Raw genomic sequence first — 17,047 nt, 5'->3', positions numbered from 1 at the left:
AAAGATTCTAAATTAATCGTGGATCATTTTAAAAGCAAAAAAAAAAAAAAGCGACGAGATTAATCTGCTCTAAACATTTCAGATTGTATATGATTTACCAGTTTTAGGCCCAATCCTAATTCCATGTTTGTGCCCCTACCTCTTCCCCTTGCCCTTTGCCCTTGAAAGGAAGTGTAAAGGAGAAAGGCTACAAAATACAGCACCTGCACACGTCCTCATATGTCGCTGCAATCTCTTACTTCATATGTGATCAACGATCGTCACTGCTGTAGTTATTCCAGTTGCGTTATTTTCTGGTATTTATCTGTAGGAAATCACTGAAGAGAATGGTCTTATGTTCTCATATCGATATAATGTGGCAATAAGAATAAATAATGACTTTAGTTATTATATGGAGGCTAATGCAAAGGTCTTAGTAGCTACATTTCTAATTAAACACACGTATCTGAGTACTCCTGAATTTCTTGGGTTAAATTTGTCAATGGTGTTTGATTAGAGATGAAAGTTGAAAGAGAGTGTCCTCTCAGGATCAGCACTATGATGTTTGATGTTCGCACAAACAAGGGCAAAACATTTTGTTTTCTTTGTGACCTTGCTTGATCTCTATTCAAATTGTGTTTCCATTGCTGCTCGGCTAAAAGCCAGCTCATTATATGTCAAGTCAAGTCAAGCTGAGCTTTTTTGTCATTCCACTGCATGTGTGGACAGAAAGTGAATTAAACCTTCGCAACTCAAAGGACCATGGTGCTACATAAACAAACATAATCATAAATGCAAACACAACGCTGGAACTTAGAGCTATTTTAAACCTTAAATTACTGCTTGTTCAAACTACTTCATTAAAATGAGTTAAAACAACACAGTTTGTACGTTTTTTGGGGCGACAACTTCATTGATTTATGTTCAGTCCACTTAAATGTGATAAAATGATTAAGGTAACTTAATAGATTTGTGTTGAGACAACACAAATGGATTGTGTGGAACTCATCATTTTTACAGTTTATGCATAACTAGCATATACTGGAGTGGTAATGTTACTATACTCTGTAAACCTAACAGTGGAATTCACTAAATGAAGTAAGCTAGTTTGACTTATCGCTTTTTAAAAAGTTGAAAAATAATTATGGTAACTTAAAAATTTATTATTTTAAGCAGAAACCATATCAGTGATGAAAGAACTCGTCACAATTAACAGCAATCCAGGATTGTAGATCACTGGGAATCATTCACTTTCGCTCAGAACTACAACTCCTGTCATGCACCACATACTCACATCTGTTCCAGTTTTCCGCTGATTGCTAACACACACAGCTGAAGCCGTTCAGAACTGATTACATGAACTTTAAATGCAGCACAGATACACACACACACACACACACACACACACCAGTTGCTGAGTCTTGTTTAACTGTACTATGAGCATTACTATGCGGTTCCCTTGCCTTGCCTTCCCATGTTTGACCCTTGTTTTATTTTATTGTTCATTCCTGTATAGTTTTAATTAATTTGTTCTATCAACTGAAATCATACCGATTTGATAGCTAAACTTAAAATGTTTGTTACAAAAACTCAAAACGTTTGATGATAATACCACGAATAACGTATGTGATATAAGTTTATAGTGCCCAAACCATTTTGTTTCAAATCTTAAATGGTTTGCTGCAATCAGTTAACCTCAATTAGTTTGAGTTAACATTACTTTTTGGGTTTTACAGTATACTAACTGCTACCTACCAAAGTAGCAAATTATTCTGGCCCAGATTTATATAGCATACATTTATCAAGTACTGGCATAAAGCATGTGGGCCAAACATGGCCCGGGTTTGCACCAGGTAGCACTGTCTTTAAGGCAGCATACAAGACATGGGCCAAATGTCAAATGTAGTATATGGCCCAGATGTTAAACATTGATATATGGACCATGGACTGTAAGCTTGGCCTATCTTGCCCCACATTTAAAATACTTTCAATTTATTTTTGAGTAAAGAAATATTTTTATACACAAAGTAATTTCAATCTTCCTGATTGCATCTTCAAATGCCTTTATTTTGATACAGGAACAAATCAAGATTTAATTATTTGAATTATTAATCTATTGTTTCCTGTATGTTGCATCTCACAAGCACAAATTAAAGTGTTCTGCTTTAAAATCTAAATTTAACAACATTCTACAAATCAGGCGCTTCAAAAAAGCATGCCCATAGCATGACTTAAGCTCAATGCTTCATGGGTTTATCAATTACATTGCAGTTGTGACACACCAGGTCTGGCTTTTAGACAATAGCCAAACATGAGCTCTATCCGGCCCAGTTATGGGTTATTAACTTGGCTGAGATTTTGCCCAAATATGGTCGATGTTTGGCCCTCGTCTGAAAACCAGAATTCACTGCGGCATGTAACCCAAGCAAAAGCTGATTGTGTGGGCCAGAGAAATGTTGTTGTGTGGGTAAACATATACTATAAATGCCTAACTATGGATACAGAGCATGACACGGGCGAAGCAGTGGCGCAGTAGGTAGTGCTGTCGCCTCACAACAAGAAGGTCGCTTTTTCGAACCTCAGCTAAGGCATTTCTGTGAGGAGTTTGCATGTTCTCCCTGCGTTCGCGTGGGTTTCCTCTGGGTGCTCCGGGTTCCCCACAGTCCAAAGACATGCTGCAAGTGAATTGGGTAGGCTAAATTGTCCATAGTGTATGACTGTATGAGGGTCCAGACGACAGGCCGGCCGGAATGTGTAAAAAAGTTGTTATCTTATGTAAAAGGCTAAATGGAGGACTTGTTCCAAAGAGCCAAACCCGCAACCATACGGGATTAAGGCTGAAGAAGAAGAAGAAGAAGAAGGATACAGAGCATAACACATCATAATTCAATTTTAGTTCTCTAATGTAAGATGTTCAGGTCTACTTTTCGTGTTCTTAAACATCATTTGTTGGAGTCAACTAACTTCTTACATTTATATAGTGCTTTTCTGGACACTCCAAGCTCTTTACACATTTTTGGGGGAAATCTGGATGATGCGACGGCAGCCATTTTGCACCAGACCACATACTAGCTGATTGGTGGAGAGGAGACAGAGTGATGTAGCCAATTATAAAATGGAGATGCATATTAGGCCAGGGTGCCGAGGTTAAGCCCTATTCTTTTTTTTAAAGGACCTTAGTTTAACATTGCTTTCGAAAGACGGCACTCACTGAGCAGTATAGAGTCAATATTCTGGCCATTAGGACTCACACAGACTTCAGGTTAAGCACCCCCTGCTGGCCTCACTAACGCCACTTCAGGCAGCAACCTAGCTTTTTCCATGCAGTCTCCCATCCAGGTACTGCCCTGCTTAGCTTCAAGTGGTCGACCATGTGTGAGTTACAGTGAGCTAGCTGCCGACCAAAAAAATAAATACTTGGATCTAGATATTAATAGCTTGTGTACATTATGCTTTATCGCATATAACTTTTAGACATTGTTTTATTTTGTTTGTTAGTCAGAAATGACAAGAAGGAAACTCTACTGCAATAGAAAGTCATTGGAGCAAGTTGGATTGATCCCATGGGGGCGTGGCCTAAATGTGCTTTGTCTCTATACAAATAACTGAAGACTGATTATACAAGTACTTTTACATTGGACAGAACATTTGTGTGCAAGATGTTTGTTAAGTATATCTGAAGACAAGACATTCATTAACCTACAGTATTTTTGCATAACTACATTACATCATAAATGTGTCGAATTTTCTTCCTCTGATCAGGGGTTTCAGCCCAGCTCACAAACACCCGACTAAGGAGGAACACTTCGGTGGGAACGCCCTTCTGGATGGCTCCTGAGGTGAGACCGTTGGCAAGTAGTTTGCAAAGCATGGAGGTGACTTTGTGGACTGCAAATGTTTTTGTTGGTTTAGGTTTTTCCATAAGATTTCCATATGAGACAGGGAACGAGGACTACAGCTCTGAAGTTGTTTTGAGCCATAATTTCCATATGACTCAAGGGTAGAGGCTTACGTGCCTCAATTTGTCCTAGGTGTCAATACAATCAAAACACAAACAGGGATTTTTCATTAGTGCGCTTTTAGACTGCCAAAACATTTACAGGGAACATTCTAAGTTCATATCTGGATCATTCGCACGGATTAAACATACCAAAGAAGCTAGACGGTTTATTTGTTTTTCTAATTCTGAGGTAAGACCTGTTTTTATTTATTTATTTATTTATTTATTTGTTTGTTTATTTGTTTGTTTATTAATTCTTATTTTTTAGGTACATTTGGTTTATTGAATGAACAAGCACGTATACAAACAATTGTAATTATGTAGAGAACAATGTTTTATTGTTTTTAAATCTCTCTGTAGTCTCTTTAAATTTCTAATGTCTCTGCTAATTTAACTGCTAACTTTGCACTTTAAATGTATATTTTAGATAATAATTGAAAGAAAGCATGCTTTTGGCAAGTTTACTATTTACTGTGTATTTTCCACACTGTTATACATTAGTACTAACTAAACCGGCCAAAGTGTTAATGTGTGTGAATGGATGAAGGGCATCCGCTGCGTAAAACATATGCTGGATAAGTTGGTGGTTTATTCCGCTGTGGCGAACCCTGAATAATAAAGGGACTAAACCAAAAAGAAAATGAATGAATGAATGAATGAATGAATGAATGAATGAATGGATGAATGAATGAATGTAAAGTATGATGACATGGTGTATTATATACATACAATATATATAATTTCTTTGTTTTTTGAATTCAACAAAATAAAATTAGATCTTCAATATCTAATTTAATTTTGCAAAACGATAATTTAAAAAGGGTTTATTTATTCATTTATTTACTTATTTATGTATGTATGTAAAAATGCATTTATTAATTTTTTTTGTTTGTTTGTTTATTTGTTTGTTTATTTATTGTTTGTTTGTTAGTTTTTGTTAATTCGTTCATTTGTTCATTCGTATTTGTTGGTTTTTGTTTAATTGTTTGTTTGTTTGTTCATTTATTTGTTTGTTCATTTGTTTGTTTGTTGGTTTTTGTTCATTCGTTTGTTCGTTCATCCATTTTGTTTGTTTGTTGGTTTTTGTTCATTCATTCGTTCGTTCATTCATTTGTTTGTTTATTTTTTGTTCATTTGTTCATGTATTTATTTATTTGTTTGTTGGTTTTTGTTCATTCATTCGTTCATTCATTCATTCATTTATTTGTTTGTTTGTTGGTTTTTGTTCATTCGTTTGTTTATTCATTTATTTGTTTGTTCATTAGTTTTTTTGTTTTTGTTTTGGTTTTTTGTCTTTTTTCTTTTTTTTGTCACACATTGCATACTTTAAACTGCATACAACATAATACAACAACTGCAAACAGGCATTTAAAATGTAACAGCTAATATGTGTCATTTTTATGCTAGTTTCATGTAGTTGGCTCTGCTTTTTAAACTGGTAATTATATTTCACTTTAAAACACAAATGATTCGTTATATTGCTGCAGCTACAGTTAAAGTCAAAATAATTATCCCTCTTGTGATTTTTTTTCTTCTTCTTTTTTCAAATATTTACCAAATGATGTTTAACAGAGCAAATAATTTTTTACAGTATTTCCTTTAATGTTTTTTTTTTCTCATTTTCTCATTTCTCATTTTTTCTCAAGTACTCATTTGTTATATTTAGGCTAGAATGAAAGCAGGTTTTTTTTTTGTAAACATTTTAAGGTCAATATTATTACTCCACTTGTATATTTTTTCCATTGTCTACAGAAGAATCCATCATTATACAATGATTTGCCTAATTAACCTAATTTACCTAGTTAACCTAATTAACCTATAGTTAAGCCTTTAAATGTCACCTTAATCTGAATACTACTATCTTGAAAAAATATCTAGTCAAATATTATGTGCTGTCATCATTGCAAAGCTAAAAGAAATCAGTTATTATAAGTCAGTTAACTAAATCTATTATGTGTATATAAGCAAAAACTGCAAAAAAAAAAGAAAAAGAAAAAAACAAGGGTGCTTATAATTCAGAAGGGCTAATAATTCAACTGTATATGTTTTATTTACAGTCATTATCAGTTATAAACATCTGCAGTTTGGTAATGACCGTGTTTGTGTATTTGACCAGGTCATCGCGTGTGAGCAGCAGCTGGACTCCACATATGATGAACGCTGTGATGTTTGGTCATTGGGAATCACAGCCATAGAGCTAGGTGATGGAGACCCGCCTCTCGCTGAACTCCATCCAATGAGAGCTCTCTTCAAAATACCAAGGTAAATCACCCAAGTTTTTGTACAAGTACGAATGTCATGTGCAAGTGATATGCATGTCGTGCACATGCAATCTGTATGTCATGCTTACACGATACTATGTTGTGTGCATGCGATACTATGTCATGTACACGCGATATGTATTTCATTCGAACGTGATACGAATTTCGTTTAGACACAATTTGTACTTCGTTCGGATGCGATATGCATATTTCGTGTGGATGCAATAAGTATGTTTATGTCATGCGCACGTGATTCGTATATCTATGTCATTGCACAGGATATGTAACTTGCGCGCATGCAATATGTCGTACGAACATGATACTATGTCATGTGCACGTGATATGTATTTCATTCGGATGCGAGACGTATTGTGTGAGGACGCGATATGTATGTTTATGTCATGTGCACGCAATTTGTATATCTTTGTCGTAGCACGGGATATGTAACTCTATGTCGCTCTATGTATTTCTATGTCGTCGCATGAACTTTACATCTTGTGTGCATGCAATATGTACTGTATGTCTTGTACAGGCGATACTTATTTTGTGCAACCGCGATATGTTTGTCTATGTTGTGTACACACGCTACTATTTTGTGTGTTTGGTATTTGTATGTTATGTCAATGTACGAGATATGTATCTCATGCGTATGCGATATGTATGTTGTGTGCACATGATACAATGTCATTTGCACGCGATATGCATGTCATGTGTACGTGATATGTATGTCTATGTTGTGTGCATGCAATACTATGTTGTATGCACTCGATTTGTTGTCGCACGGGATATATATATCTTGTGCGTATGCAATATGTATGTCTTGTACAGGCGATAACTATTTTGTGCGCATGCAATTTGCATGTCTATGTCATCGCACGGGATATGTATCTTGTGCACATGCGTGTATGCATACTAGATACTACGTTGTGTGCATGTGATACTATGTCGTGCACACGCAATATGTATTTTGTTCTGACACAATACGTATTTCGTTCAGATGCGGTATGTATTTCATTCGGACGCGATATGTATTTTGTGCGGATGCAATACGTATGTTTTTGTCATGCGCACGCAATTTGTATATCTATATCATCGCACGGGATATGTATCTTGTGCACGTACGATATGTATGTCATGCATACATGATACTATGTTGCGTGCATGTGATACTGTGTTGTGCACACACGATATGTATTCCGTTCGGACGCTGTACATATTTTGTACGGACACGATATGTATTTCGTTCGGACGTGGATGCAAAACGTATGTTTATGTCATGCGCACGCAATTTGTATATCTATGTCATTGCACAGGATATGTAACTTGTACGCATGCAATATGTATGTCATGCGCACATAATACTATGTCATGCGCACGCGATATGTGTCATCTGCACGTAATACGTATGTCTATGTTGTGAGCATGCAATGCTATGTTGAACACACATGATTTGTATGTCTTTGTTATCGCACTGGACATGTATCTTGTGCACACAACATTGTATTACAAAAGTCTTCATTATTTAATTTTTGCACATGTCCCTTCAGAGCCTCTGTAAATTTTCATGCACATGTTGAGATTTTTTGTGCATCTAGGAATTTCATTTCAGCTCTTTCCATCCTACATCATGTACTGTAGATGCAAGCATACTTTCTTAAAATCTTTGCAGATACAAGCTTAGCAATTTTCTCTCCATTGTGCACCAACCTGTCTGAAGGTGAAATAGGATTGTTTACTGTTTTCATGCGCAGACCAGAAACTGTTATCACTAGTGTCATCTTGATGGTGCAGCACTTTCGTGTTCCAGTAAACCTCACATGTGCATCGTCTATAGAGCGCTGCTGCAGTCAGTGGTGGGGGTGCTGGGGATAATCACAGAGCAGCGTGCTAATGCTTTTGACTGCTCATGTACACACTGCAGGCTGTCTTTGTTGGGTCTCTCTCATGTTCTGGCTTTTTCTTATAAGGAGAAAAAGCACACCTTCACCCCCACCCATCCAGACTGACAATGAGCAATGCAATGTGACAAAACTGGAACGCTGCCATTATAATCACACATTTCAATGCTCTCAAAATATTTCACTCAAGATTTAGTTCCGAATGGATTATTTATTTATTTTGTTTTCAAAATGCAGTATGAGCACTGTCGCCTCATAGCAAGAAGGTCGCTGGTTCGAGCCCCGGTTGGGCCAGTTGGCATTTCTGTGTGGAGTTGACATGTTCTCCTCGTGTTCATGTGTTTCCTCTGGGTGCTCTGGTTTTCCCCCCAGTCCAGACACATGTGCTACAAGTGAATTGGATTAACTAAATTGGCCGTACTGTATAAGTACATGTGTGAATGTGACAGTGTATGGGTGTATGGGTGTGAGAGTACTGGGTGCTTCCCAGTACTTGCTTGCAGCTGGAAGGGCATCCGCAGCTTAAAAACCACTGGAATAGTGACCCCTGATAAATAAGGGACAAAGCTAAAAGAAAATGAACGACAACACACATTCTCGACTAAACAACGACAACAACAACATTCATGTACATTATGTTGTCCAACAACAGCAATATTTGTTAAACTGTAGAGTGTCCTTTGCTTGTTGCTGTATGTGGGTGGAGTAATACAGAAGGGTGAAGAGGCTGGACAAGAGCTATATATATATATATATATATATATATATATATATATATATATATATATATATATATATATATATATATATATATTTACACTCTTTCAATTTGCATTGGTCAGCTACAAACTCATGTGTCCGAATGATTTGTGTGACTTTGAATGAATCAGGTATAACGATTATACAGTGGGGTTGAGAGTTGGTTTGTATCCAGTTTTTACCAGGCCAGTGGCACATGCTGACAGCATGTTAAGTGTTATGTTTGTGTGACCTAGATTGGACCAGACTCAAGCCCTGGGCAATGTCTACATTCAGCCCCCCACCGGCAGCAAAGCAAACCACAGGCAGGAATACACACATTTAGCTGTCGGACAGAGGCTGAGAGCCACAATAAACCAGAAAAAACACTTCCTGTGAAAGCTGGTCCACAATCTGAATATGTGAATGATACTATGTGAATGGATAACCAAAAAGAAAACAGTTAAACTAAAGGTTGAGATACAATAGATGTTTGTTAAATCTATTCCAGTTGTCAGTGTTTTGCCATACACAACCATCAAACCAGCTATAAATTAATAAATAAAAATATTATTTGAGAAACAGGCAATAATACATTTATTAAGTGATGATTTGGTCAAAAGTTGTGGTAAAGACATTTCAAATATTACAGAAGATTTCTATTTAATGATTATCTTTTTCTATATTTGTCAGAACACACACACACAAACCTAAAACCTTTCTATGGATATTTTCTATTAAAGTTTTTTTTGGAAGCCTGTTTCTGCCATGGGATGTAAAAAATAATAATACAATATAATAATAAAAAAAATTAATAAATAAAAAGGTAATATTTGTGAATTTGAGAAAATGTTGCACACTTCTGTGTAACGATAGGATGCTGTACAATGGAGTTGAGGATCTGAGTGCAGTTTATTAACAAAAAAAACTCAGCAATGTGAGTAAAAATGAGAGGAGTCCTTATAATCCAGGTAATCATTGATCATGAATTTCAATGTGTGTGTATCCGTATTATTCTCAGCCGTAGAGGGTATTGATTGGTGCAAACCATTATGGTAGTTGTAGTTCATATGGTGGCAGATGTGTAGTTCTCCAGCGATCTACATAGGCTAGATCGCTGGTGATTGTGACATTCGAGACTATTTTTCTAGATATAAACTTATAATTCAGGGGGAAAAAATGCTAATCATTTTTTTCTCCTTTTTTTGTCAGTTTATGACTAGAAATTACTATAAATGTTCCATTCCGAGACTAAGCAACCAATTTAAATGTTATTACGCAATTGAATGGGTGTTATCAGTGGTTATCAGGTGATTTGTGCCTACTGGTAGGCCCAGAAGGCTGTTATCATCATCCAGATGGCTAATTAGCTAGATCACATACAGCTACGGCAAGAGTTTAACGAGAATTATTTATATTATTTATTAAATTTCCCAATAATATTAATAATAATATTAATAATATTAACGTCTACTACTACCCCAACCCTAAACCCAACCATCACAGTAATGTAAAAACAGATCTGAATCCGGAGTCTCCTCTATTAATATAGCTGATCAACCATGTGGATGGATAACAGTCATCTGAGCCAACGAGTAGGCACAGAAGGCCCTTACTGGCCCATATCTATCAGCTAATAACCACTATTAACGCCCATTCAATTGAGTGATCACATGGAAGAGCATCCACTGTGTAAAAGAGGCTGGATAAGTTGCTGGTTCATTCCACTGTGGCAACCTCAGATTAATAAAAGGATTAAGCTGAAGGAAAATGAAATGAAATTAATCTATTTAGTAAAAGTGTACCATGTATTATGGAATATTTGCTTCTATTATTTTGAGCTGAACAAACTAAATCCCACATCATTCATGTTCTCTGGTGATTTTCAAATCAGTTCTCTTAACGGTGTGTTTTAAATTGCAGATGGCTTGTTGTTTTCGTCTGTAATCTTTTATTGTTTGCGTCTGTGTTTCCGATAAGGCTGCATTTGAATAGCCCAAGCGTTTCCATTGAAGCATCTGACACCCGCTGTTTGTGTGGGGTGCAGCGTGTGATAAGCAGAGATGTATGCCCCCCATTAGAGTAATGAATCGCTGTCAGAGGCAGCTAGCGAGAGCGTTCCTGTAGCCGTTGGGCTGGAGAAACACCTCCTCAACCCTGCTCTCCCTTTGCTAATAGCCCCCTTCACCAGGACACCAAATGATGGCTAATTAGCTCTATTGTTCCACAGCGGGGAACGCTTGTCAGGTCCTCGGTGACACCGTTAAGTGTCTATCTGCTTACTTATCTACTTGTACAGGGAAGAGCTTTCTGGCTGCCTTCATGAGTGTTTTTGCACAAGAGCACTTGGGGGGAAGGGAGCTTTGGAATAACTGTCACACTTTTATACCCTATTGATTGTATTTCATAATCTGCTGTGCAAGATGTTAGTAGTTATATAGTTAACTTAAGGCCCAATCCCAATTCTACCCCTAAGCCCTTCCCCTTAGCCCTACCCCTTGTTTTGCACATTCAGGTGAAGGGGTTGGGGTGTCTCAATTCTCTTTAGCTTGAAGGCGTAGGGCGAAGGGGAGGAGGTAGATATCATTTTGAATGAAGATTTTATAATATATTTGTTATAATTCTAATAGATGTGTTTATAGAGTTGTCCCAGTCTTTTTCATAGCATGTGCAAGTGTATATTGATAAACACACATCTTTCTTCGTTTGCATACTTTTTATATTCTGCGCTTTTAAGAACCAATGAAACGATTCATCTTAACCACAGCCCATTCTAAGCAGCAATCTAATAATCTTATCAAGTGAGGAATGCATCTCCCTTTAAAATGAATAGGATTAATTTGCTGTGAGCAGTTCATCATTTCTCATCTCACTTATCTCTTTCTGTTTCTCTGTTTTTTTTTTTCCTTGAACAGAAATCCACCACCCACTCTACACCAGCCAGAGCTCTGGTCAAACGACTTTAACGATTTCATACGCAAGTGAGTAACGGGTTAAAAGTTTTTTAAAAATTAGTTCATTTTCAAACTCTTTTTGTATGTTAATCACTCTCTTTAAAGCCATACATGGCTCCTTATTCTCTAATTAACCTCCTGCTGTTTACCAGAGCATTGTTTGAAACTGAATTCATCTCAGCAACCTTTAGCTTGTTTGTGTTTGCTGATTCTGGCTCTTATCAGTTGCTATTTAATGTGACATCTCAGACATCGCAGCACAAATTCCACCCATTTTTTGATTGTGTCCCCTTCAGGTGTCTGATAAAGGATTTTGAGCTCAGGCCCAATGTGCTTGACCTTCTTCAGCATGTCTTCATCAAACAGATTGTGGGCCGAGAGAAGACGCTGCAGAAGCAGCTGATGGAGCTAATCGACCTCAACCAGCAAATGGGCATCATTGAGAAAACAAGGTAGATGCAAATATCAGCCCTAATGTTTTCTGAATCATGCAGTGTGTCTGACTAGACAAAAACAAAACAGCATGACTAGTTTGTGTCGGCACTTTATTTCTACCACGTGCAATTTACCAGATAGAGAGTAGCAAGACCCCCATCATTACATTATAGATGTCTCTTGAAATTGTAACTTTATTTCTATTGTTTAAGCCTTCTCGGAAAATCTGACAGGGACAGTGACTCCAGGTACAGACAGTGACTGTCTCGTGGACTGAATGTAGTGTCTACTTCCTGTGGATGTAGTAGCAGCAGCTTCCTGAGTCTTGTGTTGTGGCATCTATTATTGCTTTCCTAAACTGTTCATTGTGTACCCAATGGTCTGTTCTTGTGTTTTAACCAGACATGTCTTTAGGAAACTCATTTTAGCAGCTAGTACATTAGCATCATTTAGCATATGTGCTCAAATCTTCTGCTTATTGGCTCTGGAATTTCAAAAAAAAAAAAAAAACACTCCGCAAGAACAATAATAAAAAATATGGTCCCACTTTACCTTAGGTGGCCTTAACTAATATGTACTTACACTGAAATAATCATTTGTTACAATGTACTTCTTGTGTTTTTACATTGTACTAGGATTGATTAAATACATGCATGCAATTACATCTGTAATTAATGTCTGTAACTTTATTTGTAATTACACTGTTAACCATTACACTTAAACCTACCCATACCACCAATACATTGTGAACACAGTAAGTACATTGTGTTTATGTTTGATACAAGTTCATAGTAACTAAGACCACCTAATATAAAGTGGGACCAAAAAAATAAACAAACAAACAGTAGATCCGTGTACTGTATAAAATAATAACTCATGTATAATAATAACAGTTAACTATATAAAACACAACATTTTTTTTCGTAGTGCTATAACAATCAAGGGAATTTATTCATAATTATGCTGTATAGATTCTGAGACAACAATAATAACCTTGAAAAACATAGAGATTTAAATTAGACACAGTGCTTTTCAAATGACTTTGTACAAAACGAAAGCAATTTTCTCACATAACTATTGATTTTTATTTCATCATTATCTTTAATGACTTTATCAATAACTCCACCAAGGTAATCTGAATGAGAAAGTAATGTGATTTTTAACTTTCACGGTTGCTTTTTCCAAAGCCCATACTCTTTGTGTTGCAGGCATGAGCGTATCCACACCAAGAAAAACAGCTACATGAAGTCTCAAAGTCAAACGTGTGACGACGCTGATGATCTGGCAACCCTAGAGGTTCTAGATGAAGTAAGGCACAAGAAAAGCTACAGCAAGCACATACACAGACAATTTGGTTCTGATCATCAATACATACCTGTAGTGGTGGCGCAGTGGGAAGCGCTGTCGCCTCACAGCAAGAAGGTTGCTAAGTAGAGCATTGGCATTTCTGTGTGGAGTTTGTTTATTCTTCCCATGTTCGTGTGGGTTTTCCTCTAGGTGCTCCGGTTTCTCTCACAGTCCAAAGACATGCGCTATAGGTGAATTGGGTAAGCTAAATTCTCCTTAGTGTATGTGTGAATGAGAGTTTATGGGTGTTTCCCAGTGATGGCTTGCAGCTGGAAGAGCATGCGCTGTGTAAATCATATGCTGGACAAGTTGGCGGTTCATTCCACTGTGGCGACCCCAGATTAATAAAGAGACTAAGCCAAAAAGAAAATGAATGAATGAACATACCTGCAGTCTCAAGACTTCAGGAAATTTCCCATCTTTCTGTCAGACAGCCCATTCATTCCAGCTGGAATGTTTTCGACTTCTTCCATCGCCCCGCAGCATTTTTCAGGGAAACTGTCAAGTGACTATAACTCATCCTAGCAGTCTCATATTTTAACTGTCAAGTGAATAAATAGACAGATTAGTGAACAATAACAGAGTTTGTATTGAAACACATTTAAGGTGATCTATCAATGCACAGGAGGTCTCATTGACACCACATGTGTTTTGTCATCCATTATGGTAGCAGTGCTGAATGAAAGTACTTTATGCTTATGTCCTTGTACTGATATCACCATATGGAGACTAGTGACGTGTGTACCTGTGCTATATGGTCATATTAGCCTCATCGGGCAACAAAATGTGGAGGTAAAGTCCAAATTATTAGCGCTCCTTTGAATTTTTGTTTCTTTTTAAAAAAAATTTAGCAAATTAAGTTTATTTATAAACTAATTTCGAAAGGATCACTTGAGTATGATTAAACACGGCTGGTTCTGCATTAGCGATGTATGATCCACCAATCAGGCGATTCCTAACCCACTATAAAGAGCCAGGGTTTCTCACTACAGTCATCTTCGATTTGAAGAATCCCCCCTTCCACCCCTACCTTTCCCTTCATAGGGCGGTACAGTGGCCCAGTGGTTAGCACTGTTGCCTCACAGCAAGAACGTCACTATTTCTAGTCTGTTAACAGACTGGCTTCGTTTTTTGTGCGTAGCTTGCATGTTCTTCCCGTGCTTGCATGGGTTTTTCCTGGTTTCCTCCCACATTCAAAAACATGCACTACAAGTGAATTGATCAATCTAAATTTTGCACTACAGTCAAACTCTCATCCTGCAGCATATCTTTTCATAGCGATCATTTTAGTCATCAGCTCTTATCAAGGGGGGAGTTGTCGAGATATACCAGAGCTTAAAGCTCCCATCTCACCCTGCAAATGGGAGGGAGCCCAGGGCTCAAGGACCTTTTGGGCTCAGGGCTCTCTCATGTCAGCATGGCAAACTTGCTTATAATCAATCATCAGCTAAGTGTGATCTCTTGAAATGACGTTTAACAGAGCAAGGAATTTTTAACAGCATTTCCTATAATATTTTTTCTTCTGGAAAAAGTCTTTGGTTTATTTCAGCTACAATAAAATCTTTTTTTTAACCATTTCTAGTCAAGATTAAGCAATATTTCTTTTTCGATTGTCAACAGAACAAACCGTTATCATACAATGATTGCCTAATTACTATAACTTGCCTAGTTAACCTAATTAACCTTGTTAAGTCTTTTTAAGCTGAATACCAGTGTCTTGAAAAATGTCTAGTAAAATATAATGTGCTGTCATCATGGCAAAGATAAATTAAATCAGTTATTTCAAATAAGTTATCAATTATTGTTATATATTATGTTTAGAAATGTGTTGAAAAATCTTCTCTCAGTTAAACGGAAATTGAGGAAAAAACATACAGGGGGACTAATAACTCAGGAGGGCTAATAATTCTGACTTCAACTGTATATAGTGTGCAGTAATCATAATGTACAGTCGACTACATGATGAATCATCTTACAATGTCTATATATGAGAGTCTGATTGAGGTGCGCAGTGATGGCCATCTGTGATGTGTAATTATTTCTCTGTTAGAACACAATCACCGAACAGCTACAGAGACGTTACACAAAGGAGCAGATCTACACCTACGTCGGAGACATCCTTATAGCGGTCAATCCATTTCACAAAACCGAGTTATACACACCTGAGGTGAGTGTGTTTAGTGGCGGAGGAGATGGGGGGGGGGTTATTATAAATGCCATCAACATTTCATAGTCGACTACATTCATTTTACGGCCACATCTCTTCAGTCGTTTTCTTTCTCAGCTGTCATTCTGCATTTATTTAGTGTTATTGCATTATTACATATATTTTTGTGCAAAAAATGAATTGTTTTATGTGATCTTGTCATTCATACACTTTGAAATGACTGCTTACTATGGATATAGATGATGTGAGATCACAATAGCAGTATTTGGTAAACTCAAATGCAGTTTAAATCCCCTAAAATTCTAATTTATTAGCCTATGAAATGTTGTCTGTTGGTGTTTTGAGTAATTATATCCAAAATACGAATGTTCTAAATGTTCAAAACAAATGTTCGTAAAGGTATTTTCAGTCTTTCTCTGAAGGGTGGCTAATAAACATTAAAGAGTCGAGCCTCCCATACGCAACCCATACCGCCGAACCACCAGGGGCCGCCCTCTTAAATGCGAGTCTGTTCTGTGCTTTCGCTTTGTTTTGGCACGAAAACCTATTGAAATAAACATAAAAACGGCGCGATTCCCTTCCTATTCAATACAGGTGCCGTCTCCCCTTCATATGCAATTCTCAAAACAGTCATATAATGGTGCATGACTTTCAGCTGACGCGCTCCATAGTAATAAATAGACGCTGTTTCCCAAACGGATTCTGTACTCGTGATTTGAAGCTGAGCAGAAGTCTGGGTTTTGGGTGCGTGTTTAAACAGATATACACATAATTAATAATAATAATAATATCTAAAGATGTTGGTCTTTGGAGTTTTTTTTTTTTAAACACAAGTAATTTCGTCCTAAATGAGCATAAACTGTTAGGAAAGCAGTCCAATGCTTTCATAATGTTAGATGTGTGCATTTTTAAAGTGACACCTGTTATCTAATGTAATCAAATGAAAAAAAAAACAAAAAAAAACTAAATAAATCATTCATTCGTTGCTCTTTAATCAGAATGTGTACGTTATACAGTGAAGAAACGACTATTGGGATTTGATAACTTGATTCTATTTCTTTTCTTTTAGCTATTCATTTTAATAAGTTGAACTGTTTGCTAATGTATTTGCTGCTAATGTATACTATTTATTTTTTAATTTGTAAATATTAATAAAACATTACTGACCATTTAACTGTTTATTTACAACGAAACAGCTCTAAATGAGCATCTTTAGTAATTTTGGGATTTTTTAAAGGGGGTCAGGGGAATCCCTTATTATGGTGGGC

At 36.8% G+C, this 17,047-nt stretch overlaps 2 protein-coding genes across 15 annotated transcripts in view; both read left to right on the top strand.

Moving 5' to 3' along the window:
* Positions 1–17,047, top strand: part of gpr158a (G protein-coupled receptor 158a) — a 741,191-nt gene that overhangs the window by 272,629 nt on the left and 451,515 nt on the right. The gene's annotated exons all lie outside the window — the stretch shown is intronic.
* Positions 1–17,047, top strand: part of myo3a (myosin IIIA) — a 133,575-nt gene that overhangs the window by 62,711 nt on the left and 53,817 nt on the right. For 9 of the 14 annotated variants that reach the window (XM_073940165.1, XM_073940164.1, XM_073940161.1 and 6 more), the window contains 6 exons: positions 3,742–3,818; positions 6,096–6,241; positions 11,792–11,857; positions 12,127–12,282; positions 13,474–13,573; positions 15,663–15,779. In XM_073940165.1, coding sequence (XP_073796266.1) covers positions 3,742–3,818; positions 6,096–6,241; positions 11,792–11,857; positions 12,127–12,282; positions 13,474–13,573; positions 15,663–15,779 — 662 coding nt within the window. Of the gene's footprint in view, positions 1–3,741; positions 3,819–6,095; positions 6,242–11,791; positions 11,858–12,126; positions 12,283–12,477; positions 12,514–13,473; positions 13,574–15,662; positions 15,780–16,283; positions 16,524–17,047 lie in introns of those variants that run through there. The other 5 variants (XM_068217046.2, XM_073940162.1, NM_205579.2 and 2 more) reach the window with 2 other exon arrangements.

Source organism: Danio rerio, chromosome 24, assembly GCF_049306965.1.
Source record: "Danio rerio strain Tuebingen ecotype United States chromosome 24, GRCz12tu, whole genome shotgun sequence".
NCBI lineage: Eukaryota > Metazoa > Chordata > Actinopteri > Cypriniformes > Danionidae > Danio > Danio rerio.
This window is presented reverse-complemented; position numbering and strand designations above follow the sequence as displayed.